The sequence below is a fragment of the Danio rerio genome, chromosome 6 (genome assembly GCF_052040795.2).
Source record: "Danio rerio strain M-AB ecotype USA chromosome 6, GRCz13ab, whole genome shotgun sequence".
Classification (NCBI taxonomy): Eukaryota; Metazoa; Chordata; class Actinopteri; order Cypriniformes; family Danionidae; genus Danio; species Danio rerio.
This window is the reverse complement of record NC_141026.1, coordinates 39,956,168-39,969,026: the sequence shown is the minus strand read 5'-3', so window position 1 is coordinate 39,969,026 and position 12,859 is coordinate 39,956,168. Positions and strand designations below refer to the sequence as shown.

The 12,859-nt window shown below is 39.5% G+C and overlaps 2 protein-coding genes across 4 annotated transcripts in view; both read right to left on the bottom strand.

Moving 5' to 3' along the window:
* Nucleotides 1-12,859, bottom strand: part of LOC147836428 (uncharacterized) — a 719,152-nt gene that overhangs the window by 271,915 nt on the left and 434,378 nt on the right. The gene's annotated exons all lie outside the window — the stretch shown is intronic.
* herc2 (HECT and RLD domain containing E3 ubiquitin protein ligase 2) overlaps nucleotides 1-12,859 on the bottom strand; it is a 97,513-nt gene that overhangs the window by 61,503 nt on the left and 23,151 nt on the right. For all 3 annotated transcript variants that reach the window (XM_087257609.1, XM_087257610.1, XM_087257611.1), the window contains exons 10-22: nucleotides 12,477-12,650; nucleotides 11,372-11,560; nucleotides 11,077-11,228; nucleotides 9,228-9,385; nucleotides 9,021-9,134; nucleotides 8,690-8,941; nucleotides 6,513-6,706; nucleotides 6,238-6,438; nucleotides 4,159-4,387; nucleotides 3,823-3,947; nucleotides 2,172-2,350; nucleotides 282-466; nucleotides 31-195 (exon numbers count right to left, since the gene is read on the bottom strand). In XM_087257609.1, coding sequence (XP_087113735.1) covers nucleotides 31-195; nucleotides 282-466; nucleotides 2,172-2,350; nucleotides 3,823-3,947; nucleotides 4,159-4,387; nucleotides 6,238-6,438; nucleotides 6,513-6,706; nucleotides 8,690-8,941; nucleotides 9,021-9,134; nucleotides 9,228-9,385; nucleotides 11,077-11,228; nucleotides 11,372-11,560; nucleotides 12,477-12,650 — 2,317 coding nt within the window. The remainder of the gene's footprint in view (nucleotides 1-30; nucleotides 196-281; nucleotides 467-2,171; nucleotides 2,351-3,822; nucleotides 3,948-4,158; nucleotides 4,388-6,237; nucleotides 6,439-6,512; nucleotides 6,707-8,689; nucleotides 8,942-9,020; nucleotides 9,135-9,227; nucleotides 9,386-11,076; nucleotides 11,229-11,371; nucleotides 11,561-12,476; nucleotides 12,651-12,859) is intronic.

Genomic DNA, 12,859 nt, shown 5'->3' with positions numbered 1-12,859 from the left:
ATTGTCTGATGACATAGCACTGCATTTCACCTGTAAGATCTCCCTCAAGGACACGAGCCACCTCTGCAAAGTGACGATGGCTGTTGAGGGCAATGCTGGTGGCCACAGGAAGGATATCACCGATGTGTGTGCAAAGCAAAGCCATATACTTCTTCAGGAGAGAGCCAACTCCCAGAATTTCTGAGTGACTCAAAGCTGTGACAATGAGAGATGCTTCTCATTAGATGTACAGATGGTATAACTTCCATAATAAATTCACTAAATTAAGTTCTTTTACTTACTGTATCCTCCCACACCCACAGTGCCATTGACTCCGACATACAATTTGCAGACCAAAAGCCTCTGAAAGCGCAGCAGCAGGTCCAGAGAGGCTGAGCGCTCCTTGCTGACCTGCTCGGTGTCTTGACAATTTGAGATGCGTCGGGCCACATCCTTAAGACGGGCTATAGTCTGTGAAGCAATGTTCCTTCAGAACAAACACACACAAAAAGTGTTACTACAGGCAAATTCAGTTAGTTAGAAAAAAAAAACCCTGAGACACCAAGTCACCAGTCTCCACCCAAATTTGGGTCATCGTTAAGCGCTGGTCAGCTTCATTCAATAGCATCCGAGCTAGTTGAATTGGCTAAGACTGTGGCAGTGTGGTGAATAATAATAAAGGTAAAAGTGATGAAAGAAAATTCAAGATGGCAAAGACAGGTTGCTGCAATTTTGTCATCTTAAGAATAGCAATATGCAATTATATTCATACTGACCTGAATTTCTTCACTTTTTGTACAGTGAAGAAAGTGATGAGAATCATTCCAATTCAAAAAACCTTAACCAGGAACTTCCTAGTTTACAGTTTGCATATGTGCAGTTTTGGGTTCAATTTGCTTTTTGAATGATGAATATAGACTAGAAACATGCACAGTAGTTTGCCAATAATCTTTGCAGCGTCTTCATATTTAACTTTTTAACCAGGATGGCATTGACCTGGGGCCTCATGTATCAACGCTGCGTACGCACAAAAACTTTGCGTACGCCAGGTTTCACGCTCAGAATCGCTCACGTTTGGATTTACTAACAATGAACTGAACGTGGGAATGTGCGCACCTTCACGGCAGCTTTCTGGCAGGCGTACGCACATTTTTTGTGCGTGTCTGTTTTATTTCCATTGGCGACTCCTAGAGGCAGTTGTGTTAAATTCTTCTCTACAAAGTGTCTGAGCCTTGCAATGGCAGCTGTATGAGACGGGTTCATATAGTAGGTATGTAAGATTTCCATACCATACAGTTGACCAGCTAAACATTAAAGCACAATTTGCAGCGGTCGCCTGTTTTCCCAATGTAATCTGAGCTATCTACTGCACGCACATTGCTATAAAGACACTATCTGAAGATAAATTTGCATGCGTGAATCAGAAACATTTCCATTCAATAAATGTGCAAATAAAATATGATGCACAAACTTATTAATGATTCCTACTTGTCTTTCTCGTGATAAATAGTGGGCAAAATCTGATATGTAGCGGGAAAAAAAAGAAGAAAGAATTCATCAGACGCTGGATTCGAACCGAGTTTGTGCTCGAACGAGTCAGCATATGATCATATGCTTCTTATGAGGTGCGCCACTGAGACTGCTAAGGGTACTGCAACAGTTTACAGATATAAACCACACTATTTCTTTTTTAAATGCACTCAGTGCGATGTTCAGACCCAACTGTGTTAACCGTATCAGCTAAACTCTCCCACTCTATTTTTTTCTTTTGTTGTTAATTCCGGAGAACAAACTTGCAAATAACACCGCTTTTCTCCGTTCTACCTCCGAAAGCAGCACCTCCAATTCACATTCTGTTCAAAGTTTCTCTTTTTGTTTGATTTTGCCGTTGCTTTTTCGTTGGGTTTTGCCTTTAGCATAGTCATTAGCATATTCATACGGGGGAGGAGGCAGGGAGGGGTTTTGCGCTCGTGCATGTTGCGCTCAGTTTCACGTTCATTCGGATGTACAAAAGAATATGCGTGAGATTCGGCGTACGCAGTGTTTCATACATCTGAATTTTTTTCTGCGTACGCACATTTACAGCTTTGTGCGTACGCAATGTTTTAGTAAGATTTCCACACAAGTCTTCGTACATGAGGCCCCTGGTGTGTCAGGGCTTCAAGAATCAGAGAAGCGAATCTCTGCAGTACCTGAGCAGCTGTTGGACAAGCTGGACCAATGGGAGGCTCTGTTTGTTGGCAGACTCATAGATGCCGGTGTTGATCAGGTCTTTGTCCAGTGTGGTGCGACAGCGATGCAAAGAAGAGGCGCTGGCTTCCTGCTCATCGATTTCCTTCTCTTTCTGAGCCTCTTTCTTTGCCTCAATATCCTAATGGAAGACAAGCAAAGAAAGCAGTTAACTGGAGAGTCAAAGCAAAGAACAAAAGCTAACGCCAACAAAAACATGAAGCAAATCATTAAACCAAAGCATAAAAGTAAAACATAAAATGAAAGCAAAACAACCCACAAAGCAGTTCAAATAAAGGCAAACATCAAAAAAAAAATTAAAAAAATACAAAAGCAATTGAGATACGGTTTGGACAACAGATCATTCCAAAGCAAAAATAAAACAAAAACAAAAGTGAAAACAAACAGCAAGACAAAACATTTTAAACCACAACAAAGCAACTAAACTAAAAAAAAACATCTAAATGAAAAAGTGATAACAAAACAAAACAAAACCAAATCCAAACCACAAAGCAACCTTAAAAAAACTAAAATCTAAATACATAAAGGAAGTTTATTTATAAACAAAATTCGAGAGGATCAAGTTCTTACGATTGCTTGCGGCTGGTCTCGCATTATTTAATTCATGATTCACCAACCAGAAGATTTCTAAACCACTATAAATACCCGAAGTTCCAAATCACAGCCATCTTCATTTTGAAGAAACCCCCCTTCCACCCCTACTCCTCCTCCTTTCCTAAATGGGTGGCACAGTGGCCCAGTGGATAGCACTGTTGCCTCACAGCAATATTGTCACTGGTTTAAGTCCTTACCAAGCCAGCCGACGTTTCTGTGCAGTTTTCACGTTCTCCCCGAGCTCACATGGGTTTCCCCCGAGTTCCCTTCCACCGTCCAAAAACATGCAACTTTAAATTTAATTGACTAATCCAAACCAGCACCATAGACATGCTCCTAGTAAGTAGTTATCTCTTAAGAGCAATCACTATCTGTTCATCAGCTACTACAGCAGGGGAGTTCTGGAGATCTACCTGAGCTCAAACTCCACTCTCGCCTTGCAAACACGAGGGAGCCCTGGGCTCAAGGATCTTATGAGCTCAGGGCTCTCTCCTACGACAGCATGCCAAACAAGCTTTATTATCAATCGTCAGCTAAGTGTAAACTCTTGAAAAAAAAAACTAAATGAAGAAGAAAAAAGTGCTAAACAGAGTGAAAGACAAAAACAATGCAAACCACAATAATACAATCCTTCAAAAAACAAAATACATATAAACACATAAGCAAACTAAATGAAGAAAATAAGTGATAAACAAACAGAAAGACAAAAACAATCCAAACAAACCCAGCAAAATCAAACACTTCACAAAAAAATTTAATTCTGAAGATGAAAACACACCAAACAACAACAAAAACAACAAACTTGTGTTTGTAGTCAAGTTTTGGATAACCGATAACATCATTATTTAAAATTTAAATGATTTCTGACACTTTCCCCTGAGGGGTCATGAATCTGTTTCCTCCTCTGTCTGTTTTTGGCAGGGTTCTGTGGGATGTTGCAGATATAAGGCATGGAGGGTGAATAAATGATGAAATGACTATTAAATAAAACATGCTGACCTGGATCTCGGCCGTGATGGCAGCATTCAAAGCAGACTCCAACCCTCCATCTGCCATCAGACTACTAACCAAGAGGTCGATCATGAAGCGACGGCCAGGACTTACACTCATCTCATTAGCAGATGCTAAAAAACACAGAAATGCTTTTGACCAACAACACTCTGCTGGAAACAGACCTCGACTTATTTTTTGACTTTATACAATGGTGCCAAGATGACACTTATCCACAAATGATAAAATAAATGGAACACTTAATAAAAATAAAGGAAAACAGATGCCAATAGTATTAAGCATTAATTCAAGCTGTTTTTCCAAGCACAGATTTCATGCACTGACCTGCATTGGGCAGCAGTGAGGACAGGGCTCTTGCTCGTTCCTCTGCAGTGGGGAGTAGCACTGACCAGCCACTCTGGAGCACGGTCTGGGCGGCAGCCTGCACAGTGTTTAGCACCCCGCCGTTGCTGGCCAGAGTCACCACCGTCTGCTTGAGGTTATTAAGCAGCACACTGCCCAGACCCAGACCCAGCTCCTCGGGATCCACCTGATTACTGATGGCTGCATGAAGCTGGACACAAAACAAAAATCCCCATTTTAAAGCACTGTTCCAAGACATTCCCTACCAATCAAACTGATATTTTTGAAGCAATAAGCCTACAAAACTCATCAAGAGGTTTGAATGTGAAATTTAAACTACTCGGTTCAACAAGACTGCATTTGTTTGATAAAAAAAAACAGTAGAAAAATAGCACAAAGGTTAAATATTATTAAAATAAAAAAATAATAATTTCTTATGAATTATAGTGCAAATGAAATCAAAACTAATTAAATGATTTTGTTACCTTACATTGATTGTTTTGCACTTGTAATCTAAAATTAAAATCTGAACATTATGAATGTAAGCTATATAAATGGAACTTGGACGTACTAAATCCGCCATTGTGTTATCATCATGTGACCCACCCGTGTTAATTGCATCGCTTCACTCCCATTCATGAATTCTCTCACGGTGCATCATGAAATAGTGCAGCGTGCATCGGATGCACACTTCAGAATCTCGCTGGAAGTAGTTGGTCATCCAGGTATATCTCGCATACTGATTTTCGAATTCTATGAATGCTACTCTTTTAAGCGTGCTATATAGTAAGAAGTATGTGATTTCGGACACAGCCTCAGATTAGGTGATTTTGAGGTATCGGGCGTGGCTAACATACTTAACCACGCCCTGTCTAACTATCAGTTTTGAGAACAAACAGAAATGGTGAAGAGGATGAGTCTGTTAGGTTGTAAATACTCTCGGAACCCTTTTATAAAACATTCTGAAAGAAATGGCTACTTTACTACATCCAATCAGCTCGCAGTATAGAAAACAAGCCTCGCCCACTGTGTCACAATACAAACAAAAATTTTAAATGGTCGCAGCTTCCAGTACATGCGCACTTTAAAATCTTATTTATTCCTGTGATCTAAAGCCGAATTATTACTCCACTCTTCATTATCACATTACACTTCAGTAAGTATTACAATATTTTCCATTGTGCTCAAGAAGCTAGGTTGGTTTGCTTCAGAATTTTACATAAATTGTTCAAGACCTAAAATAAAGATTTTAATTGAAAAACAAATCTTGTTGTTTTGAACTTACATTTAATGATTCTGTAATAAAAGTATCAAACTCGGGTAATTGCTAAAATCATTAGTAATGATTAAGTATCAGTAATAATAGATCAGGCGAGGCAGTGGTCCAGTAGGTAGTGCTGTCGCCTCACAGCAAGAAGGTCGCTGGTTCGAACCTCGGCTCAGTTGGCGTTTCTGTGTGGAGTTTGCATGTTCTCCCTGCCTTCGCGTGGATTTCCTCCGGGTGCTCCGGTTTCCCCCACAGTCCAAAGACTTGCGGTACAGGTGAACTGGGTAGGCTAAATTCTCTGTAGTGTATAAGTGTGTGTGAATGTGTGTGTGACCCCGGATTAATAAAGTGACTAAGCCGACAAGAAAATGAATGAATGAATGAATGAATGAATAATAATGGATCATAACAGTACAGCAAATCTGTGTCAATGCAAGACTGTATGGGTATTTCCCAGTACTGGGTTGTGACTAACTCCAATACAGCAAATTGCCAGTTTGATCCCAGCACAGCGCAGGTTAGGTGCAATAGGACCGTCGGGTTACACATGGGGACTCACTCGGGATGGAGAGTTGAGTGTAACGGAGGCCAGCTAGCGAAGTCCTATGCAGGTAAACCTCACTCCTCTGATCTCAAAAGATGCTCTAGCGACATGCAAGAAACGCCGGTTTGATCCCAGCTTACACCGGGTTGGGTACAGAAGGACCGGTGGGTTACACATGGAGGCTAGTCCATATTACTCTTTTATTAATCTATTGTAAATGGGTGAGGAGAAAAAAAACACACACACTGACCTGTAGTCTGAGCAGGTTGAGAGCTGCCACGACCATGCATTCTTTCTCCTGTGGTGGTGGCCAATCAGAGCTGCCGTCCATGCCCTCACTAACCTGGCGCAGAAGCAGGTCCAGCTGGTCAAAGGTCATAGTGCACACGTCTACCACGAAGGGTACCCGGAGACCCACAGACCACTCAGAGCAGGATGACCATGAAAAACTCTTTGAGAGAGACGATAAAGATAAGTACAATGCAATATACAATGAATCACATCTTTGTGGAAGAAGGGACCTACCTGGCCAGGACCGCAGGAGATGCCTACTATGTGTTTGGAGTTGAGGCCTGGCAAGGCTTTGGGCTGCTTCTTATTGGAGAAAAGTGTGTCAAAGTGCTGTAGTTTGTCATTACTGCCCCAGCTGTGCACCTCTCCTTCTTCTGTAAGGGCCAGGCAGTGTGTGGAGCCAACCGCTATGTCCACCACCCTCTTGCCTGAATTAACAATGATTGAATGGTAAGAGCAAACTTCACATCAAATGCAAACTCAAGCCAAATGTGCCATACTTTAAAAATGCTTGTGCTGATTAAGGTTAACATAACATGACATCTGTAACTTCCATAGAATTAAAAATTTTAAGCCATCCTGTGAAATAAATGTTTTCAAATATTGATGTTCAAGTAATACACTTTAATGAAACACAATGATGAATAAAGTCACATATTCTGTCACTGCATAATAATCACCTGCTATAAGCTGTTTTTCTACCCCATAAGCCCTAAAAACATGCTGGGTTGATTGGCCCAAACACTGGGTTAAAATATGTCATTAAAATATAACTGAAAAAAAATGGGTTTGTTCAGTTTTTGACCCAATGCAGGTTTGCAACAACCCAGCATTCTTTAGCGTGTGTTTTATGACCTTAATGAAGCAACATTATCGTTTTTAATTAAGAAATAGATTAAAAAACAATGCTGAGTTGTTTTAACCCAATGTTGGGGAAAATGTGTTTTCAATTCAATTTAAATCAATTTAATTTTTTTTACTTAAATGTTGGGTTTCAACATATTTGTCCAAATACAGGGTTAATGTTTTATGAATGTTTGCATTTCTTGCATTTGCATTCGTTGCATTTCTACAATAATCACCCATCATTCCTAAAAAAGAATGTAGTTCTATGAAACACAAATGCTGTGTTGTTTTAACCAAACACTGGGTTGAAATATGCCATTTAAATCTATAAGATGTCCATATTTGACCCAATGCAGATGTGCAACTATCCATTATTCTTTAGCATGTGTGTGTTTTATGAGCTGAATGTAGCAATATTCTTGTGTTTGACCCAATGTATGGGTTAAAGGTGTACAAACCCAACCGTTGTGTAAATTTTTTATAATTTTATTTAAATTACATATTTTAAACCTAAATATTGGGTTTGTCTATATTTGACCCAATGCTGGGTATATATATATATTTATTAGGGTTGGGCCGATAGACGATGCCATCGTCCATGGCCAATAGACAACACGATGCAGAGCCAGCATTGCCAATCCTACCCCCCGCCCCCTTTGCAATCCTGCTCACAAAAAATACACACTTAGGCCCCGTTTACACAAATACGTCTTAGTATTAAAATTACATTTTAGAACGAAAATTAGCCACATCCACACCGTGTTTTACCTAGCCTTTCTGAACAGCCCACCGTCCGCTGAAAATGCACTTCAAGTGACTACACAAACAAATAAGTTGCGCACCCTACTCACCCCTGGATCCCTCCTCCGCCTTCAACCCCAACCACTACCCTTAATTATATACATAAAAATTTGTATTCCTTCAATATAAAATCACATGCATTTCTACAATAATCACACACCATTCCTGAATCAGATATTTAGTTTTAGGAAACACAAATACTGGGTTTTCCTATAATAATTTTACTTCAAATTTATTTATGCAAGTTTGACTGAAATAAAGGCAGTTTCTATTTTTTTATAATATTTAGGGGCAATATTATTAGGCCTTTTAAAATTATTATTTTTTGATTGGCTAAAAAAAAAAAAACACTGTTGTACCATGACTTGCCTAATTACCCTAGTTAACCCCTTAGATGGCACTTTAACACTAGTTTACTCTTATCATGGCAAAGGCAGAAGAAACTATTTATGACAAATTAGTTATTAAAACTAACAAATTATTATTTTAAAAATGTGTTGATAAAAGACCCTGAAAAAGCACTTGGCAAATAACTTAAAAACAATAATTTCATAGGAGGGCTAACAATTTTACCTTCAAAAGTATATACAGTACTATTCAGTGCAGGGAAAGACCTATCTGATACTCATAAGATACAAACTAAGAAATGTGTCAAGACATTGTCATGTTTGGTTTGCCTCAGTAAACCAAACATGTAATTTCAGTACAAGTAATTCCAGTAAATAAAAAAAACAATGGTTTGAAAATAAAGGAAAACACTGAACCTTGCAGACTGTCAAGTAGTTTTGGATAGCGGACATGTTCATCAGTGCCATGTCCAAGTCGTTGATTGTCTCCTTTGCCCCAGGTGTAAACTTGTCCATCTTTAGTGAGCGCTACGGAGAACTGGCTCCCACAGCACACCTTCACAATATCCAGATCCTGGAGCTTCTCCACTAGTTTTGGTGTTTTGCATCCATCACTGCCCCCTCGGCCCAGTTTCCCATAATCTCCATCACCCCATGACCATACCTGACCTGTAAAGAGCAATCAAGAGAAAAGTGATTGTTTCACTCAATCATTACAATAAAAGCAGTCAAATGTCAGATATCACACCATTCTCAGTCACAGCAAGCGTCTGAGCATCTCCGCTTCCACAGGCCACATCGATCACCTTCAGCCCCTTCAGTGCAGTTACTAGCATGGGAGTGGTCTGGTCCTCACTGGAGCCTTCAGGATCAATAAACACATATGTGTCATTTTACTTCGTCCTAAAGTCAAATACTGCATGTCATGGTATAAACAGGATTCTACTGCATTTACCATGGCCCAGTCTGCCGTAGTTTCCTCGGCCCCATGTGTGAAGCTCTCCATCTGCTGTGATGGCTGCGCTGTATGTGCTGCCACAGGCAATATGTACAACCTGCTTCCCTACCGGCCTCCCTGAGAATACTGAAATCATAGTGGGCTCCTCTAAATACCTGTGAATGCGCAAGAAAATATACATTATTTACAAAGACTTACATATACGTTTTATGTTTATATAACTGGTTCAGCATAATTCTTGATTTTAAACAGGTCAAACATGGACAACCACTTCTAAACTATACATTCCATAACAGTCATCTGGAAAAACATTCAGGAGAAATGTGTAGAGGTCGCCACAAAAATATTAATTAGCAGTTTTATACACAAGCAAAGTCTAAAAATACATTTATGAACCGATCGCCATATGTTTTTTTTCATTCTCAAAAAGGTTTGAGGTTTCAATGACTAATATTGATCCCAAATCTTATATGGGGGGAAGGGGGGCTTTTACTGTACCTTTTAATCATAAATCAAATGTAATGCTTTACCCCAGTATTTTTGTCATTCCCAATGCAAATAAAAAAAAATTAAAGGATCATGTTACATTTACATGAGAATTCAAATAAGAAGATAAGAATTTGATAAGAACTTAAAAATCAAAAAACTGATGCAATGAAGCAAATGCATGATAAAAACATGTACAAATTCACAAAAAACAAAAGATAACTTCTGAAATTATAGTTGATATACTGTAAGGATGAAGAATGTCTAGATGCTTGTATGGGAAAGCAATATAGAGAGGATTCAGAAATCGATTTATTTTTTGTTTTTAATCTGTCTATGAAAAGTGGCAGTAAACATTGAAGTGCTGATCCTCCCGATACGTAACCAATATTGCCAAACTACCAGGGGTGGCCCCCTGCTCTTAAATGTGAATCTGTTCAGTGCTTTCATTTTATTTCGGCATGAAAACACTTTAAAATAAACAAAGACGACAGGATTCCCTTCCTTTCCATTACAGGCACCATTACCCCTCCTATTCAATCCTCAAAACAGTTAGTTCATGTATCGTTTGCGTGACTGTTGGACGTGCTTCATAGTAATTAATAGACGCTGTTTCCCAAATGAATTCTGTACACATGATTTGAAGCAGATCGAAAGTGGACAATCTGGATTTTGGGTGTGTTTGAACAGACATATACACAAAATAATACAAATATTAATATCTAAACATGTCGATCTTGGTGGGTTTTCTTTTAAACACAACAAATTTCGTCTTAAAGGGCACCAAGGTTACCCCTTTTTTCAAATTTAATACAAGTATTTTGCTTCTCTAGAATGTGTATATAAAGTTTCAGCTCAAAACACCCATCAGATTGTTCATTATACCTTTTACTAGTTCCTGTTTTATACATCTCATCCCTTACTTTTACATCCCAATGTTGACAGGTATGAGCATCAGTTACAATTATTGCATTTTGCTGTCATAAATACAACAAACACAAATAAATAATATTATTTATAAAAAAAAAAAAAAGCCAGCAAAGATAAAACATGCTTTTACAATGCATCTCACCACAATGATCCTATTCAACCTTGTCCCACCTTGTCTGACAAACTTATCAGGTAGTCTATATGTCATTTTTTTCATATGCTGCCACCTTTCCCAATTCCATAACCTAATCTTGAAATGATGGTGAACCTGCTGACCGCCATCCCCTTTTAATAACTGGTCTTCAAATTATGATAATTATTGAAATCCACTCATTTATCTTCACATCAAGAGCTGATGTTACTTTAAATTTAAATGAAAGGCAAAGATCTTTAGATCTGCAGAAACTCTCTGACATCGGTGTGCTCTTACGTAGTGTCTCCATGTCCTAGCCTGCCTCCATCTCCACAACCCCAGGAGAAAACCTCTCCATTGACTGAAAGAGCCAAATAATGCTGGCCATCAGGATGAGCTGCAAGCTTCATTATTTTCCTGGACGTCAGTGCATGGACTAGCATAGGTGCCTGAAAGAAAATAACAGGTTTATTGATTTAGAATGCAAAAAAAAAAAGACAAACAAACCAGCAACAGTAATACACAAACACTTGCATTGGTTTGAAATGTAATGTAAAAAAAACTAAATCAATCTAATAAAAGGGAAACTTACTAGTGTAGTACTTTTGTAGTTTTGTGTGTAGACAGCACCAGTGATGGTCAGGATGAGGAAACCCTTCTCTGAGCAGACAATCTGCGTGACACCCAGATTTGATAGTGCCTTGCACTGAATTGGTCCATTCACATTAGCATAAGGCTTCCATCCAAGCAGACCCCAACCAATCACCTCCTGCAGTGTCCCCTAAAAAATGGAAAGAGAATGAACTCTATTAAGACCCAATCCTAATTCTACCCCTTAGCCCTTCCCCTAACCCCAAACCCTCGTTTTACACATTCACGTGAAGGGGTAGGAGTGTCCCAATTCTCTTTAGCGTGAAGGCACAGGGCTTAGGGAAAGGTCTAGATAGCCCTTGAAACAGAGATTTTTCAGGACCACACTCGAAACCAAGGGGTAAAGAAATTTTGGCTGCACACGGAAGTAAAAAGGTGCACAAATAAGTATTTTTGTCATTATTACGAATTTTTACGACAAGCAAGCATATGTTTTAACATATTCATTCGTGTTTTACCATCATGCTTTTAAAAAAAATCTAAAATAAAAAAAAAACGCTAAATTTCGCTTTCTATAATCCCTGATAATAACTCCTGTATATTAGTCCCACAAAATTCTGACACTTGACGACATTCGAATACCCTGTCAAAAAAAGTCTTGTGGCTGGGAATAACCTAAGAATGATCTTATATGAAGCATGAAATCGCGATGACATATAACGTGTGCAGGTGCTGTAGTAATGTCCCATTTCTTAGGAGTAAATTTTAAAGGCCTTCACACTCTGTTTTAAGGGCTAAGGGGAAGGGCAAGAGAAGGGTTAAAAAAAAGAATAGGAATTGGGCCTTAAAATGATTTTGTTTTTCCTCATAGAGCGATTACATCGCAGCATACTGACACTACAGGGACATCATCACACCTAAATGAGTGTTCCCCAGAGGGAGAATCACTGTGCTCTAGAGAACATCTTCAACACAAACAACTAAAAGCAGAATCTAGGCAACCAGGTAATAGTATTAAGACAACATGATGCTGCTGAGCCTCTGTTACTTCCTGTATGACACAGCAATTAAAATGTCAGGACACGGTTGTTTGTTACATGCAGTACCTTGTTAGAAGTGGGTGAGCTGCACTGCGGGGGGCTGCATGGGGCTGCCAGGCGGTCCAAATGTGCCATGATGACTACAGCTGTCTGCCGCAAATCAATGGCCAGGTCATTATCTTGAGGCAGTGTAAGGTAGCGCAGAAAACTCTCATTCGGGCTCAGAGGGGCCGAAAGGATCTGTGAGCACAAGAAGTGAATGTAAGAACCAGGACACACCAAGTCGACAGTCAGCACTTGAGGAATGTCAGGCAGTAGGTGAGCATCTGTCAGGTTAGTTGGTTGTGCGCCAGAACTTGCCTCTCATCAATGCGAGAGATGCTGCGAGTCGCAAGAGTCAGTGAGAGCGCTCTGACTTGCTGGTCAGTCAACTGTTCAGTTAGGGGGGT